The 16,888-nt window shown below is 40.3% G+C and overlaps 1 protein-coding gene across 6 annotated transcripts in view; it reads right to left on the reverse strand.

Annotated features, from left to right (window-relative positions):
* MEF2C (myocyte enhancer factor 2C) overlaps positions 1–16,888 on the reverse strand; it is a 180,480-nt gene that overhangs the window by 31,504 nt on the left and 132,088 nt on the right. For 5 of the 6 annotated variants that reach the window (XM_010831904.1, XM_010831903.1, XM_010831905.1 and 2 more), the window contains 3 exons: positions 13,853–13,996; positions 3,475–3,661; positions 1,088–1,135 (listed from right to left, as the gene is read on the reverse strand). In XM_010831904.1, the coding sequence (XP_010830206.1) occupies positions 1,088–1,135; positions 3,475–3,661; positions 13,853–13,996 (379 nt within the window). Of the gene's footprint in view, positions 1–1,087; positions 1,136–3,474; positions 3,662–13,655; positions 13,794–13,852; positions 13,997–16,888 lie in introns of all 6 variants that reach the window. The other variant, XM_010831908.1, reaches the window with a different exon arrangement.

Below are 16,888 nucleotides of genomic sequence, written 5' to 3' on the forward strand. Positions count from 1 at the left end.
CCTAATCCTTAACAGCTAGATAAAACAGGAAGTCAGGACCATTGATTCTGTTTGTTAATCCACTAGTTCCTACACTTTTTCTTCATTACTTACTGCATTAGTGAAGAGCCAATATCAGAAATAAGAAACATGACTCCCAAATGGACATATTTATAAACATGTTTCTATATGCCAATTTTTAATCTTCTTTCTTATAATTAACAGCCTATTATAGTTGAACCTGGCAAAATATTTTAATTTGGCTGTCAATAGATAGTTCAATAAACTTGAATTTTTTTGATATTTCAAACATAACCTTGTGTTATCATGCCTGCCTCCTGCTATTTTAAATGTATAGTATGTTCTACTGCAGGAATTACCATGGTTACTTGTTATGCCAATAGTGAACTGCAGTGAGCATTAGAAAGTATTGTGCTGTCTTACCTCTGCATTGGAAATGACATTGACATCTCAGTAATCACAATGATATGAATTAACATGGGACCCTGGAGAAATGTGACTATGAGACCAATTGGCCATAATGTAAGAAGTTCTTAAAGAGCTGACCTGTATTTAATGTGCTTTTATGAGAGGTACACTGTGTTTATATTCTCCAAGAACTCATTTTAATCCCAAATGTGGTTTTGTTTTATTAACAGTTTTGTTGAATGGTTATAATCTCACTCCTTCCTTTTCTTTACATATTCTCCTTTAGAAGTAAACAGGAGTTCAGTACTTTGTGTAGAAAGTGATTCACATTTAATGTGAAATAGTCTACAAAGGACGTGACTTGCAAGGTTTGCTAAAGGTACTCTGGCGGCCACCAGAGATGGTACCTAGGATTAAACTGATTTGATCAGAACTCCCAATTCTGATTATGTTGACTAGCTGAAGCTGTATTATGGAAAGGTCTACTTAATAAACAGTCATCTCTGAGTTACTATCCAAGCACTCCTGCTTCATCAAAATGCTTTAGAAATTCTGGGGGCCATTTTGCCATGAGTCTCCCTGATCTCTCAGCTTTATTGAAAAGACTTACTTCTGCAGATCACCAAGTACAGGACTGCTCAAGAATGACACGCACTCCAGTCCTGGGGCCTCCACTCACCTGCACTGGTGCCTGCACCGGACGTGAGGTCTCCACCCATCAGACCACCTGTGGACCAAAGAGGAAGATCAAAAGGAGAACGGCTAACGGCCCACGGGACAGCACGCTGTACCTCTAGCAACTGTGGTATTCTTAGGATTCTCCCAAGAGTCCTACGTTTGTCAAGTGTTACCCAGGTCAGATGGCTGACATTTGTTTTACTGTGACATGCTGTGCTCAAACACTAAAAATACATTCCATCACTGATATTTTGCAGCATCTTTTTACCTAAGAAAGATTATCTTTAAAAAAAATCTAGTCAAAAAATCTAGTCTTTGAATGGTCTCTAAATGTTTACTGTATTTTTACATTTAGTTTTCCTAAGATTGCATTTTCTAGAAAGTGAAGAGTAAAGTTTATTATACGCTCAAATAACCATATATCTGATGCTTAATTTTTTGTAAATATATTTTATACAATTAATTCTGTGCAATGCTAATTGCCTAGCACTTTGGTCGTTTCATGAATATTCTAAAAGTGAATGACCTCCTTTACTACCTGAATCTTACTAATACAATAAGACAGGCTTTACTGGCCACAAATTTAGAGACATATGTTTATTCACTGGCACTGGCAACCCACTCCAGTACTCTTGCCTGGAAACTCCCATGGACAGAGGAGCCTGGTAGGCTGCAGTCCATGGGGTCACAAAGAGTTGGACGCGACTGAGTGACTTCACTTTCACTTTTCACTTTCATGCATTGGAGAAGGAAATGGCAATCCACTCCAGTGTTCTTGCCTGGAGAATCCCAGGGACGGGGGAGCCTGGTGGGCTGCTGTCTATGGGGTTGCACAGAGTCAGACGCGACTGACGTGACTTAGCAGCAGCAGCAGCTTAAGAAAGCAGGTTAAAATTTGGCAATCTTCATTTATGGGAGTTGGGATGTTTCAAAAAGATACTGAATATAATAATTAGTTTTACTTTTTAAGAAACAAAATTTAGCTAAAAGAATACAATATCAGCGAGATTATTTTCTAATTGCTATTATTATTATTTGGTACTGGGTTTGGAATTAGAAGAAAATGTTCATTACATTTTAGGAAAGAGTTTATTATTTCCAACCAAATAAATATTTTGGAAATAAACCACAAGATTTTTTTAAAAAATAAATGAGCGTGAGTTCATCAAATAGGAAATTCAACAGCATTTGAGTATGATCTAAAAGGAAATGCTTATGAAAAATTTCAACATATTCAGAAGTAGGGATAACAGCATAAGTCCTTTATACATATTTCTCAGATTTAAGATTTATGAAGATTTTTTTTAACGTGGCTGATTGTATCCTGTACATGAAGTTTCTGTACTAAAAAGTAATACAAATTTAATTCTAAGGCAGATATAAGTATTCTGAAGGAAAAATTCTTCTGTGGATAAATTACTTTTAATAAAAAGTATGTCTAAGACATATTAAAATTCCCTATTAAGTGCTTTTTAAGAAATAAAATGTAAATGTATAATGATTGGCTGTATACAATTTAGAAATTCAATTTTGGTGCTTATTTTAGAAATATGAAGGATTTATTCAGTATTTACTGAGTTCCTACCGTGACCCTGACAAGCAAGAGGACATTCTTTCCTTCAAGGTCGTGTAAGACCAGTGGGGAAATGGACCCACACTCAATACAGTGAATCATACCGTGTATCGCTTGATCTGAGTTCTAAGAATGGCCAGACTTTTCCTGAGCAAAGATTTCTTTTCTCTGAGACACTGTGAATTGTATAACCATAAGAATCTCCTGGAAGTATAGACACAAATTTATGGCAGTTGTGTATGTCCTTGTGATATGTTCTTATCTTCATTTCTGACTTAGTTTTGTTTTTAATTCACAGTTCTTATAAATTATGCTATATCATCACATTTATTCTCTGCCTTAAGTCCTCTGTGCTATAAGTTACTGGATTGATAAATTAAAAAATGACCAAAATAATAAATAACTAAAGGAGATAAATGCTATCAAGGGACACAAGAGAAAGTTTCATAGAAAAGGTGATATCTGGCTAGAGGTAAGAGAGAAAATGGCATTTTTGGCAAGAGAAGAGGAGAAACAAAAGCATGGAGACAAGTGTTCTCTTTGAGAAAGTATGCGGTTAAAATATAGCCACCTGAGGAGATGGGTGATGGGCTAAACATATAAACATAAGCAGATCATGAAAGATTTTGAAAGACAGGCTAACAGGGTTAGGTTTTTATCATGTGCAAGACCTAGATGGGGATGGGTATTAAGCGATGAAGGAACGTAACAAGTGGAAAGCTGGAACGCTCAGTGTCTTGTAGGTAAAACAGCCTTCTTTGCCAAGGGTGCTCCTTCCAATGATTTGCCACTGTTGCGTTATTATGAGGACATACCTGTGTTACCTGCACTTGGAGGTCGATGTGTTACACCAGGAGACATACTATTCCTCTGCAGAGAAGGGTGGGCCAGTGGCAAAAGGTTGGGGTTTCCCAGTGAGCTGACGGGGTTGCTGTATACCAAACTGTTGTGGCTGGACACTGGGATGGAGACTGGCATCTCAAAGTTGGGAGGTGGAACAGCCTGTAGGAGCAAGAAAAACAAGCATGGGTAAAAGAAATGAAGAGAAACACAGTCCAGTACAGAGAGCCTTACTTCCCCAAGGAAAGTTTCAAATTCCAGACTGCTTGGTGTCTAGAAGATCATTGGGAAGAGCTCTCAAGATGTTCAGATCGTAAACTGATTTCTTTAATGTGCTTAGAACTGTTTCTTTGCAACTATTAGAAAACGTTTCACTTTTGTTTAAAACAAAGCCCCATTTCATTAGACTCCATTGTCTTTGAATTGCATTCTATTAAGTGGTAATTGTTCATTTCTGATATCTGAATCTGGTGCCAGAAATGACTGCAAGATCAAAGGTACATGACTGTGATGACTTCACAGAGAAAAAGGATTAAAATGCACACTTGAGCCTGTGGTTTAATTGCTTATTGAAGCATATTTATGCAGACATTTAATGATATAAAATCATCTCCGGGCGTGTGAATAGCATATATATTTTAATTATTATATTAAAAGTCTGTCTTTTGAAAGTAACTCTAAAGATAATCGACATTTTAAGACACAGGGTTCAACAGAGCATGTATCATTCAATAATTCATATTTTAAAATGATAGTTCAGAATATACATCATACTTCACCTTTTGGGATATACTGACATTGACAAATGGCAAGACCTGTATCTCCAATGAGAGAGTTGCAAACATTTAGTGACCTGTGTGGATGTTTAATTAGAGTACTTCAGGCCCCAATTATTGATTTTTTGGTATTATTTTGTAATATAACCCACACATGCTTATTTTTCTGCTTGCATTTGCTAGATAACCATAGTTGAAATATCCTCCCCTCCTCCTTTTTTTTCATTTTTAACATTATAAATGAAAATACTGTTTGAATATATTGCCAGAGGACTCATGGTGTCAGAGTATGCAGCATTCTTAATATAAAATGGATATATGTGTGTATGTGTATATGTGTGGATCTAGTATGTATTATTAGGGTTTACATAGAAGATTCCCTCAGGGAGTCTCTAATAACCCACTGTACAAATTTAAATGCATATGTGCCTGTGGCTCAAAGTCTTCTCTTTTTACTATTTTTTTCTGTAATCCTAACATCAAGTTTTTTTTCTTTTTCTTTATTTCTTGTTGATTGGCTGGCCTGCATCACATGTTGTGCTCTGCAGCAGTTCTCTGTTTATCCTGGTGATAATTACAACACTGTTCTCTTTCTCTGCTTCTGCTCCCTTATTCTTTACTTTTCCTATTTTTCTTTTCTTCCCTGATCTGGACATGGCAATACAGATAAGAACAAATGTGTCATTAACTCTTTTCATTTACATATCTTTGATCCGTTATTGATTTGGGTGAAATAAAGTATACAAGTATTATACTAACACAGATTTTATTAAGCTTTATCTGTTATAAACAGGGTAACAAAAATAATTTTGGATAAACACCATGATATGATTGAATATGAATGTTTGATAAGACATCAAAGAATGATTATGTTCCCCGACTCCCAAAGCCCTTAAACAACAAAAAAATATTGGTGTATGCTGTAAAATAAATGTCTATAGAGTTAATAAAATAATGCATTCCCTTATTAAAAGGCCAAATGAGAATTACTCTAGCATACTTGAGAAAATAAAGTAAGCTTCCAGGACTTCTCCATTTACCCCGACCCCCTCTCCACTGCTCTGGGCCCAGGAGGCTGATGTCCCAGACTGCATCCAGCACAATCCCCTGGCCCTCCGGCTTCACCTGGGCCAACGAAGGCACCGGCAGAAGTACAGACAGTCAGAGAAGAGAGGTCCGGATATATCTGCCCTCTTGCTGGGCCAGGGGACGGCAGAGGCTGCCTTCCCCTAGTGAACAGCACACCTCCTTTTTGGTCCTCTTTCCAGTGACATAGATCTTACTGTGCTCTGATAAATTCTCCCTCCTCTTGCTCGTTCAGACCTACGTATGGTAACAGCTTCCAGGTTGGAAGCCCTACTGTCCTTCACTATTTCTTGAGTTTACCTGATCTCTCAGTTCGGTTCAGTCGCTCAGTCGTGTCTGACTCCTTGTGACCCCATGGACTGCAGCGTGCCTGATCTCTACTCATCTGTAAATAGACCCTTTACTAAACTCTCTTCCATTACCCTTCTGAGTTTGCCATCTGTTTTCCACTAGATCCACAGTAGTAACTCTAGATCTAGAACTGTGGTATATTTTGCAGGTGGACTATCTCCTTAGGGGGCATTCTGGAAACTTGTGGGTGTCAATGATTGAGCTGGTATTTTCCTGGTTGGTAGATATGCTGTGGTGGTGGTTTAGTTGCTCAGTTGGGTCCGACTCTTGCGACCCCGTGGACTGTAGAACCCACCAGGCTTCTCTGTCCACGGGATTTTCCAGGCAAGAATACTAGAGTGGGTTGCCATTTCCTTCTCCAGGGGATCTTCCTGACCCTGGGATTGAACCCAGGTCTCCTGCCCTGCAGGCAGATTCTTTACTGACTGAGTTACCAGGGAAACCCCAATATGATATGCTGTATATCCTATTATATGTGGGGCAGTTGTACACAACAAAGAATTGTCTTTTATCCCATCCTACCTTCAAATGCTCCACTGGACATTCATGTGTATGAAAAACCTTTTAATAATCATCTGAGTCAGAACTAACTTTGTTCTGCAAACACAAGGTATTTTTAATACACTGAAACACAGATTTTTTAATGCACTGAAATTCCCAGAAATGCAATTACTGTGTATGGAGAGGGAATGTGCCACTTTGGTGGGGACTTTGGAAAATCATGTCACCAGTGACAGTTCTGCTCTTGTGGCCTGGGTTGGAAATCTGGCACACTGCTTTCTCTCAACTCACTCCATTAAAAAAAGTTCTCCTCCCCACTTCACTAAAAATGCTCTTGTCATTGTCATGAATAACTTTCAGATTGCTAAATCCAACGGTAACTTCTTAGTTCTCAACAGGGACGCAGTTGATCACTGCTTCTTGATAAACTTCCTCCCCTTCCACATCCCTGGACTTTCCCTCCTATTTGGATAGCTGCTCCTTCTCAGCTTTGGTTTCTGGTTCATCCTCTTCTCCCTGCTCTGCGAATTTAAGAGTGCGTGCTCAGTCATGTATGACTCTCTGCGACCTGATGGACCATAGTCTCCCAGGCTCTTCTGTCCATGGGATTTTCCAGGCAAGAATACTGGAGTGGGTTACCATGCCCTCCTCTAGGGGGGTCTTTCTGACCCAGGGATAGAACCTTACTGCTAGCATCACCTGGGAAACTCGCATGAAAGAGTACCGTGGTCCTTTTTCTAGTTCTAGCTCGGATCTCTCTCCTGATTCCAAACTTGCATATTCAGCTACATTCTCAATATTTCTATTTAAGTGTCTGATAAGCATCTCAAAACTAGCCCCAATCTAGCTCTTCCCATCTTCAGCTGATGGCAGCTCAATGCTTTCCTTTGCACAGAATAAAGTTCTGGAGTCACCCCTGAATCTTCTCTTTCTCCCATACCCTACTCTCAGTCTACCCGGAAACACTATTGGCTTAACTTTCACATATAACCTCCAACCACCTCTCACCTTCCAATGGCTGCTTCTAGTACCATCATCTCTTGCCTTGATCACTGCAGTCACCTGCTCATAGCTACCTGCTTCTATCTTTGCCCTCCCTTTTATTTTCAACCCTGCAATCAGATAGATCCTTTAGAAACATAAATCAGGTGATGGCACTTCTCTATTCCAAACCTTGTGTGAACTCTCATCCTAGTTGGAGCAAAGCCCAACTTCTCCCAATGTTTCACAGGTCCTAATTCCAGTTTTCACCTGGCTCCATTACTGATTTCCTGCCATCCTCTTCTCACCTCCCTGATTCTTATTTCTCTGGTTAACTCCATCACTTTCTTCAAATTTCTGCTCAAAATCTGGTCTTTTCCAGATTTTGAAGGGGGAGAGGGGAAAAGGGAGGGAAGAATTGGGAGTTTGGGATTAGCTGATGCAAAAAAATCATATATACGATGGATAAACAGCAAGGTTCACTGTATAGCATGGGCAACTACATTCAACATCCCGTGATAAACCATAATGGAAAAGAATATGAAAAAGAAATAGATATATAACTGAGTCACTCTCCTGTACAGCAGAGGTTAACACAACATTGTAAATTAACTACCCTTGAATAAAATAAAATTTTAAAAAAAGCTAGTCTTCTCAAAGAAGCCCACCCTGACCACTCTGTTTAACCCTGCTCCTGCTCCCACCCATCTCCTGATCGCTTTCTCTTCTTTTACAAGATCAATTAAGATATTGGCCACTTAATGTCCCCTTTCATCAGATGCCAAAAGCTCATTTGCTATGAGGTAATACAAAGCCTAGCCCACTTTTTATTGTATTAATTGAATATTTTCATTCAAATAATTTTTAGGAAGATACTGCTGCTGCTGCCAAGTCACTTCAGTCGTGTCCGACTCTGTGCGACCCCATAGACGGCAGCCCACAAGGCTCCCCCGTCCCTGGGATTCTCCAGGCAAGAACACTGGAGTGGGTTTAGGAAGGTACTATATGAATGTAAAAGTAAGGTTACAACAACTTACTGTGTATTATTTATTGAGCAGACACTATACCATAAATCACATATACAATATGACTGAAGCTTCCAACATCCCTTCGCTACAAATATAAACCTTCCTTTTTAAATTGGTGAGATTAAGTAAGTGATCCAAGGTCAGGTAACAAGTGACGGAGCCTGTTGGTTCTGCTACTAAATGACTGTGCAACACAGTATACATTTTTGGATAGAAATAAAATATTTTGGTCAGAAATCATACTGTGAAGTGAGTATGGGCTGCATGTGAGAAGCTTATTATTTATGAACCAGGAAGTAACAGACTAAATGGGTTCTTACAGGACATGGCTGAATGTCACGTGAGGGTGTGTGCTTATGCCTACTGATGCCAGGGTGGGACGAGGGCTTGGGAAAAAATATACCTTAAAGCCTCCTCTGGTTCAAATTTACTCAGATTTCATATTTTAAAGCTCTCTTTTGCTTAAAAATGTTTTACTCTGTATTCATTATTACTACTTATAAATGTTTAACTGGATACCTAAGGACCCCACTATAAGACTACTTCTCCCCTGAATATTCTGCAGAATATTGACTGTGTCTCAGTAGAGAACAAAGCCAATACCTTCCCCCACCCCGTGATTATTTGCATATCCAAAATAAAGAGGATGGTTAGTAATCAATTAATGAATTCTGAACTACTCTACTAACCAGTTTGGTAAAAGTCTCTCTACTCCTTTCTACCTCTGACCATCATCCCCAAATCATTCAGTTTCCAGGATTCTGGGCTATAAACAATTTGATAAGAGTTATTATAAAACTCTCTTGTGATTGGCTAGACAGAAGTCAGATATAATTCTGATATTAGCATGCATGAATGCTAAGTTTATTCAGTTGTGTCCAACTCTTTGTGACTCCATGGACTGTAGCCCGCCAAGCTCCTCTGTCCATGGGATTCTCCAGGCAAGAATAATGGAGTGGGTTGCCACGCCTTCCTCCAGGGGATCATCCCAAACCTAGGGATCGAACCTGCATCTCTTATGAATCCTGCATTGGCAGGTGGGTTCTTTATCACTAGCATCATCTTTCAGGAAGTCAAGCATACTTCAGAAATTCACAATTCATAAAACATGGTAACATCCATTGCAGTTCAGCTTTTGCTTTGTTTCTTTATCTGCACCAGGAACTGGCTAAATAATTTTGAAATAACATTATAAGCTTAAATTTGACCACAGGGAGAAGCTGTCTCAGAGAATCAGAAGGAACATCAGCCTTTGTATCAGGAATCTTAGTTCAGTCCAGGTAGTGTAATACACTGCAACTTAAGCAAGCAAGTCATTTAATCTCCCTTGACCCTATGTGGGACCTGAAGCAGCTGCATCCAGAAGAGACCCATCAACTCTAGATGCCTTAGGAAATGCTTATGACAATGTGCCCATGTTTATAAGAAACTGGCATTTTTTCTTTTTCTTCTCAACTTTTTAAAATTAAGGAACTTAAAAGCATCTAGGTACTTCCCTGGTGGTCCAGTGGCTAGGACTCCACACTCCCAGTGCAGGGGGCCCAGGTTTGATCCCTGATTGGTGAAGTAGAGCCCACATGCCATAACTAAATATCCTGTGTGCCGCTAGGATGACCCGGCACAGCCAAAACAAACAAACAAACAGCATCTAAATTTAAAAAATTTTTGTTGAAAAAACGAAAGCCAAAAAGTCGTTAACGACTCCAAACTTGCAAAGATTTCAGGGGCAGGCTCCAAATTTTAGAATCCCCCAAGAAAGGAAAGAAGAGAGAATTTTGGGTGATTAAATAAGATGATATAAGTAGGACTGGCTGTATAATTTGCAGGGCTCTGGGCAAAATGAAAATGGGGGGCCCTTGTTAAAAAACTGCTAAGAATTTCAAGATGGGGACAGTGCAGCACTTAACCAGGCGTGGACCAGGGGAGCAGGGCCCTGTGCAACTGTACAGGTCACACACCCACGCCACGGGCTTTAGGGCTACGGGCATGAGAGCTAAAAAGTTTTTAGTTTCTATCCCTGAACAAATGGATCATGGTTACTGAAGTGAGTCACTGCGGTCAGAAAGGTATCTGAACTCTTATCCAAAACCCATGATTTCCCAAACTTACCGCAAGGAAAAGTCCAATAAAATATTTTTAATAAAATATTTTTAGTTAATAGGCCCTCTTTCATTTAATGGGAATGACTGAACGGAGTTCTTTTCTGGGGCCACAGCTGACACTCTCACTTGTGAACATCCATGACCAGCCTGCTGAGAACTAGCAGAGAAAGGAATCACACAACGCTGATGACTAGTGACTACACCTGGTGGGCGTGTGTGCTCAGTCGCTTCAGTTGTGTCTGACTCTTGGCGACCCCCTGGACTGTACCCCATGGACTGCAGCCCGCCAGGCTCTTCTGTCCATGGGATTCTCCAGGCAAGAATACTGGAGTGAGTTGCCATGCCCTCCTCCAGGGTATATTCCTGACCCAGGGATCGAACCCCAGTCTCCTGCATTGAAGGCGGATTCTTTTCCCACTGAACCACCAGGGAAGCCGAGCAACCTCGCTTGCTGGTATCCAAACCCCCTCCAGGCCGCCCCACGACTGTGGCCAGTGCTCACCACCCCCTGTGCCTGCAGCTCCTCACAATGTCTACACCCACGGGTGTTCCTGTGGTCCTCTCTCAAGCACCTGCTTCCCCACCTCAAAGCTACGGAATCTGAATTCAGTATAAAAACAGAGGTCATCAGGTGGCCAACCTCTCAACTTCCCTCTCTCGGCTGCTACTCTGACTACATCTGCGAATCCTTCTGGCTCCCAGCCCATCCCCCTTCCTTGAGAGGCTTCACCATTTTATCCCCATTTTTATCTACACGTCCAATCTTTTCCTTCTTTAAGTAAGTGTTCCTCCTCGGCATATAAATCAACTCAAGTACTTTTTCTACCCCCCTCCTCGATCCTAGTTCCAGTCTTCTTTTTCGCTCTTCACAGTTCATTATTTGAAAAAAATACATCCACACTCTCCCATTTCCACTTCCTCTCTTCCTGGTCCCTCTCAACCAGACTTGCACTTGCCCTCTCCTCCCTTCAGCCCATTTCCTAATTCCTGGTTCCTCAAATGGAGCTGTTTTTTTTTTTTTTTTTCTCGCTGTGAAGCCCAGCATGAACCATGGCAAACCCCACACGAGGAAATGCTGGTCAACAGGATTCCAAATCAGCCATGAATGATTTCATGTCATTGAGGAATACGGGCAAAAATGAGATGGTACCAACAGGTGACTGCGATATTAAATTCTCGATTTGAGAAGGGAAAACTCTTCCACCTGGGTCTCTGAAATAGCAAAACACCCTTGTAATGTTTTTAGAGAGGCAGAGACACTCTCTCCATACAAAGGGCAGAGTGTCCTTGCCCTGCTGTAAATGTTTTAGCAGCTGTGGAAACTTTCAACAAAATTTACTTCCAGCAACTAGACGCGATGTGCGAAAACTGGGCTTTTCATCGTGGAGACTGAAGCACTTACTAAAGCAGCGGGGCCTTGGAGGCACAGCCCGGAGCTGTGTGGCTCCTTCTCACGGCTCTGCCTGTGAGCTCTAATGTGGTTTTCCATCCCCTGCCGCACGCCACTGCACCTCTTAAGAAAGCATGTATCCTGATTTTGAACTCTTTGCATGACAGGATGAAATACGGTGAGGGAACCCAGGTATGCATTACACCTCCTTCCCCCTGGAGCACAGGGGAAATGATCCGACGTGCAAACACGGGCATCCTCCCAGATCTTTGGGGGTTAAAGCTCCACACACACATGGAGAGTGACTGCCAGGTCTACACACACGCCCCTTTCCTCACCATGCTGGGCATCCCTCCTGAGACACCTAAACATGCTTCACCTTAAAATCTTAACATTCACAAACGCGCCCAGCAGCTCTCAACTAGTGTATTAAATAGTGAGAGAAACTCAGGCCATAGGAGCTAAAACTTGGCCCAAAGGAGCTCCTTCTTTCCTTCTGCTGGGCAATAAAATCCTAGGAGATTTCACGTAAGAATTCTGGCTGCAGCAAGTGTGCACTGCTGCCTCTGATAGGAAATATTTCATTTGACCAAGCGCCCACTGTGGAAACGCTGTATGCGCTCGGTCTCATGAAACCTTTAAGAGTTTACAGCAGTTAGCTTTCCTTCATGATAGAATTAATAATTCTGATTCAACAAAAGATTTCCTGTGGACATTATTTCATTTAACAAAAGCAGCAGTTGTCTATTTATGAGGACATGAAGTTTAATGTGCATACATTTTATAAAGAAGTTTTAAGGGTTCAGTTTAATCCAACACGGGCTGATCGTGCACCTACTATGTGTAAAGTGTTAACTTATCTTGTGAGTGTCATTGTGGGTTTGGCCTGGAGCTTTTGTCCTCAGATATCTGAGGACAAATATCTTTAATTGCTGAAGCCTGTTTTCAGTACAGCCTCTCTCAATCCTCAGGTTTCAGATGTTTCCCTAACTTAGAGAAAGTGTACTTTTTTGAGAAAGGAATTAATTACCTACTGAAGAGCTTGTATACAGTGAAGGTTCAGACACGAACATTCATTATTCAGAAAGTATGTGAACCTCAAGTTGTAACACTTTATGTCACAAAATGAACATCACTTGATTGATGACAGAATAAAAGGTATGTACTTTCCCCCTCTATAATATGTGGGCAAACAAAATAATACATGCAGAGTTATTTCTCTTAAATATCTGGCAAGGCATATGATTGATTGTTAGGAATTTTTTGACTTGGTTAAGACAAAATTTAGCCAAATGTTAAAGCATGGAAAATGTTGATGTAGGCAAAGCGAATATTCTGATAAAGCTGTAACATCACCCCAGCACACAAACATGTTGAAATCTTACCGTTAGGTTGTCATGCACTCTGCTTCCCTGCAGCGAGCATTAGCTTTAACCCTTCAGTGCTGCTGCTGAGTTTCATGTTTAGGGAGAGGGTGGAAGCTTCACTCAGGAACAAGCTTTTACTTGGGTGATGAGCTGATGAGCGGCAGTTTACGCGAGAGAATGGCCGTCTCACCTGTGTATCTGATCTCAGTTAAAATATATCTATTTTATAGTCAATCCTCGTTCAGAAGGAGACTCTCGTATTCGCGAATGCCTGGTGATTTGTGTGGACTGTGTGTTTAAGAGATTGTGTAAATTCTGGGTGGATCACGAAGATCTTTCTCTTCCTCCTGTGAACTTGCTACCTCCTAATGAACTTCTGAATGGCACATCGTTTCGATGACATAACTTCAGCAACCCTGAGGGTTTGCTTTCCAAGTGAACGGCCCTTGGAATGAGATGGCTATTTTCTGGGTTTGCCTTTGCAGTGTTGGTGAGAGAAAGCCCTCACTGAAAGGGTTAAGGGATGTTACTGCAGCAGTTATCAGCAGACCAGCCATCTACCTTTGGTACTTACAGGAATTTTATGGCTCTTGATCATATTATCAAATTCTTCATTAATTTTTTTGTATTTTTCTTCAGTGCGTGGGGTGAGTGCATAAGAGGAGTCAGGGTCGGGGCTTTCACAGCCTTTGTTCTCTTTCTTGTTCAAGGCCTGCCAGGTTCAGAGAAATATCAAGAGTAAAAAAAATGAAGGGTGTTTTGAGTACTTACACACAATCTTTGCCTGCTGATCATTAGATCAATATCTTCGTTAATTTTCCTGTACTTGTCCTCAGACTCAGGGCTGTGACCTACTGAATCGTCTGCATCAGGATCTGGGCTGTCACAGCCATTAAGGCCCTTCTTTCTCAACGTCTGAAATACATAATTTGGAAAGTTCAAACCTAGACAAAGGCTGTAAAAGACATTCAGGGGTGTCATAGACGTTTAAGCTTGCCAGTATTTTAGGTTATTACATGGGCTATATTACATGAGGGTAAAGAAACTGTAGAGAGAAACAGTGAGTCATTTCAACAGTGCACTCATTACTACTTAAGAAAAAAAAGTAAAAGGGAAATATTCATTCTGAAACCAAATTAAACAAACAAAAGATGGGATGAGGGTCGAAGTTCCATGATCTGGAATGCATACGTGCTTCCAATATCTAGTGAGAGACAATCACAAGAATACAAGGGCGCAAATTGCAACACTATTTTCCCACAGAAAAATTAGAAGTCAGGGCATTACACAATGATTTCTGAAAATGTGATCATGACAAAAGCAGAAATGGTGGAAAGAGATCCCCAGTTGGAGTTGAAAATAATGATTGGAACTAAAAGCGCCCTGCACCCCACCTTTGGATATGTGCTTGACAGCAAAAGGTGGTAAGAGAATCCAGCTAACGTTCTCCCGAAGTACCCATTATGAATGTTTAGACACTGTGATCAAAAGGAGAATCACCTTCGTTTACTCTGGTTAGAGTTCTGTATGTGAAAATTTGTACTAAAATGGATAATACTGAGAAGTTGTCTGCCTGAACAGAGGCTGAAAGAAAAGTCAACACAGCTGAGCGGAGAGCTTCATTAGGAAGGAAGAAGTGTGTGTTAGTCGCTCAGTCGTGTCCAACCCTTTGCGACCCCGTGGACCATAGTCCGCCAGGCTTCGCTCTCCATGGGATTCTCCAGGCAAGAATACTGGAGTGGGTGGCCATCTCCTTCTCCAGAGGATCTTTCTGACCCAGGGATTGAACCCAGGGATCAAACTCAGGTCTCCTGCATTGCAGGCAGATTTTTTACCATCTGAGCCACCGGGGAAGCCCTAGGGTTTCATTATCATGAGCTAAGTAAGGAAGTCAAAGAACACTGCAGAGAGGTAACCAAGTCAATAACTACCAGACTAGCACAAGTTCCTCCTGGCTGCAGCTCAGGAGGATTACCCTGCGACTGCCTCCTGACACACGAGAGTGAAAACTCAGTGCCTCATCTGCAACCTCCTGAACGTACATCTGCTCTAGTCTCAGCTGTCACAGAAGGATAAATACTCATATGACGCTGTAACAGGAAAAGTATGAGTCAGGAGTCCTGAGTTTTTACTTTTCTTTTTTAAAAATTGATGGTTGTCAACTTAATTGGACACAATCCGAATTTACAGACAGAGTTACGTTTTTAGAGATTATAAAACTTCTGATTAATCAATCACACAGCTTGCCATGTACACTATTAACAGACTAGCAACTTTTCTGAATTTTCCCAGTACTACCAAATCGTTTCTAAAAAGCTGTGTACCTAAGTGTCTCTCATTCATGGAAAGTTCAGCAGAACTCATCTTTATTAAAGATCAAATTCACATACAAATAAAGCGAGAGCTGTGACATCAAGCTAAGGAATTCAAAACTGAGATAACACTCCATTTTTAATTCATGCAATTGAGGAAAATAAATAAGACAACATGAGTTAAAAAGGGGGTGTCAGTCTTAAAAATTTAAACTCCTTGGCTCTTATTGATGTGTAATACAAATGTAATGCTTTAGAAATTAGTTTGATGCACTAAAGATATTCACTTAAAATCAAACTGAGAGCTACCATTTTGAATACATCTATGATACACTGTAGCTCTGTAAATATTTATTAATGTTACAGTGATATAATATAACAAATAAACATGGTTACAGCTTATTATGTGGTAAAATGTTTGAATATTAAAATGAATATTTTGACACACGATGATAAAATGTACATTTACAATCTTGGGGAATTTATAATTGGTGGGGCCACCTGTCCCCCTATCATGGATCTATAGCTATCATTTTTCACCCAGAGTAAGTACTTCCAGAGGGTTCCTACAATAATACTATTGAGGATGTCACAATATATTAGAATAATAACCTCATTTCTAACTTAACTTCCTATATTTTAAACTCTTTCATTGGCATTATCTCAATTGCAAAAACATTCTTCCCTGTGATGACTATTTGTATTATGATGTGGTTCCACTTTGATCTTTCCATGTCCTTGAGCTTTTAAGAATAATTTCTGATTGTCTTGCATCACATTCCATGGATTTTTCATAAAAATTCTCTTACGCAGAAAAAATATGTAAGATCAAGTACATATTATCTGATTTTTAAAAAATTTATCTACTGATATTTCTTTAAGGCATGTTAAGAATATTCTTATATAAACCCCTAATTTAAAGTCTTATCTTTTATAACATTAATTTGTAGTCTTATCTAGATGGTAGAATTTTCCATGTGCACCCGAATCTTTTACCCAATAAATCCTCTTATGAAAACTATAGTTGTTTTGATGTGCAGATTTTTGACAACAGAACGCAAGGGTTAGGAGAGGCCTATCAACTGTCATTACAATCCATCTGGCATGTACATGTGTGCTAAATATTCTTACAAAGCTTTCGGGGTAGATATTCTGTTTGGTTTATGAAAATTCAAACATCAATTACACTTTATTGAAAGATCTCCACAAATATTAACTCATTATCTCTCACAAATCTTCCATGAAGATTTTAGGGAAACCTGATGCCAGGTCTCAGGCCAGCAGAGCCCAGCATGACGACCCCCCAACGTCTCCTGCCAGGGCACCAAGGGGTCACCGTGCCCCTTCGAGGCTTTCCCACACCCGTGAAGTGTAAAGTGAGAGACGTGGAATAGATCTCTTCCACTCACATAGAGCTGCAGCAGTGGACTGGACACTGAAAAAACTAGGTAGAATTTTAAAAAATTAGGCTGTGGGAAATATTAAAGTATAAAAA

The sequence above is a fragment of the Bison bison genome, unplaced genomic scaffold (genome assembly GCF_000754665.1).
Source record: "Bison bison bison isolate TAMUID 2011002044 unplaced genomic scaffold, Bison_UMD1.0 scf7180017864533, whole genome shotgun sequence".
Taxonomy (NCBI): domain Eukaryota; kingdom Metazoa; phylum Chordata; class Mammalia; order Artiodactyla; family Bovidae; genus Bison; species Bison bison.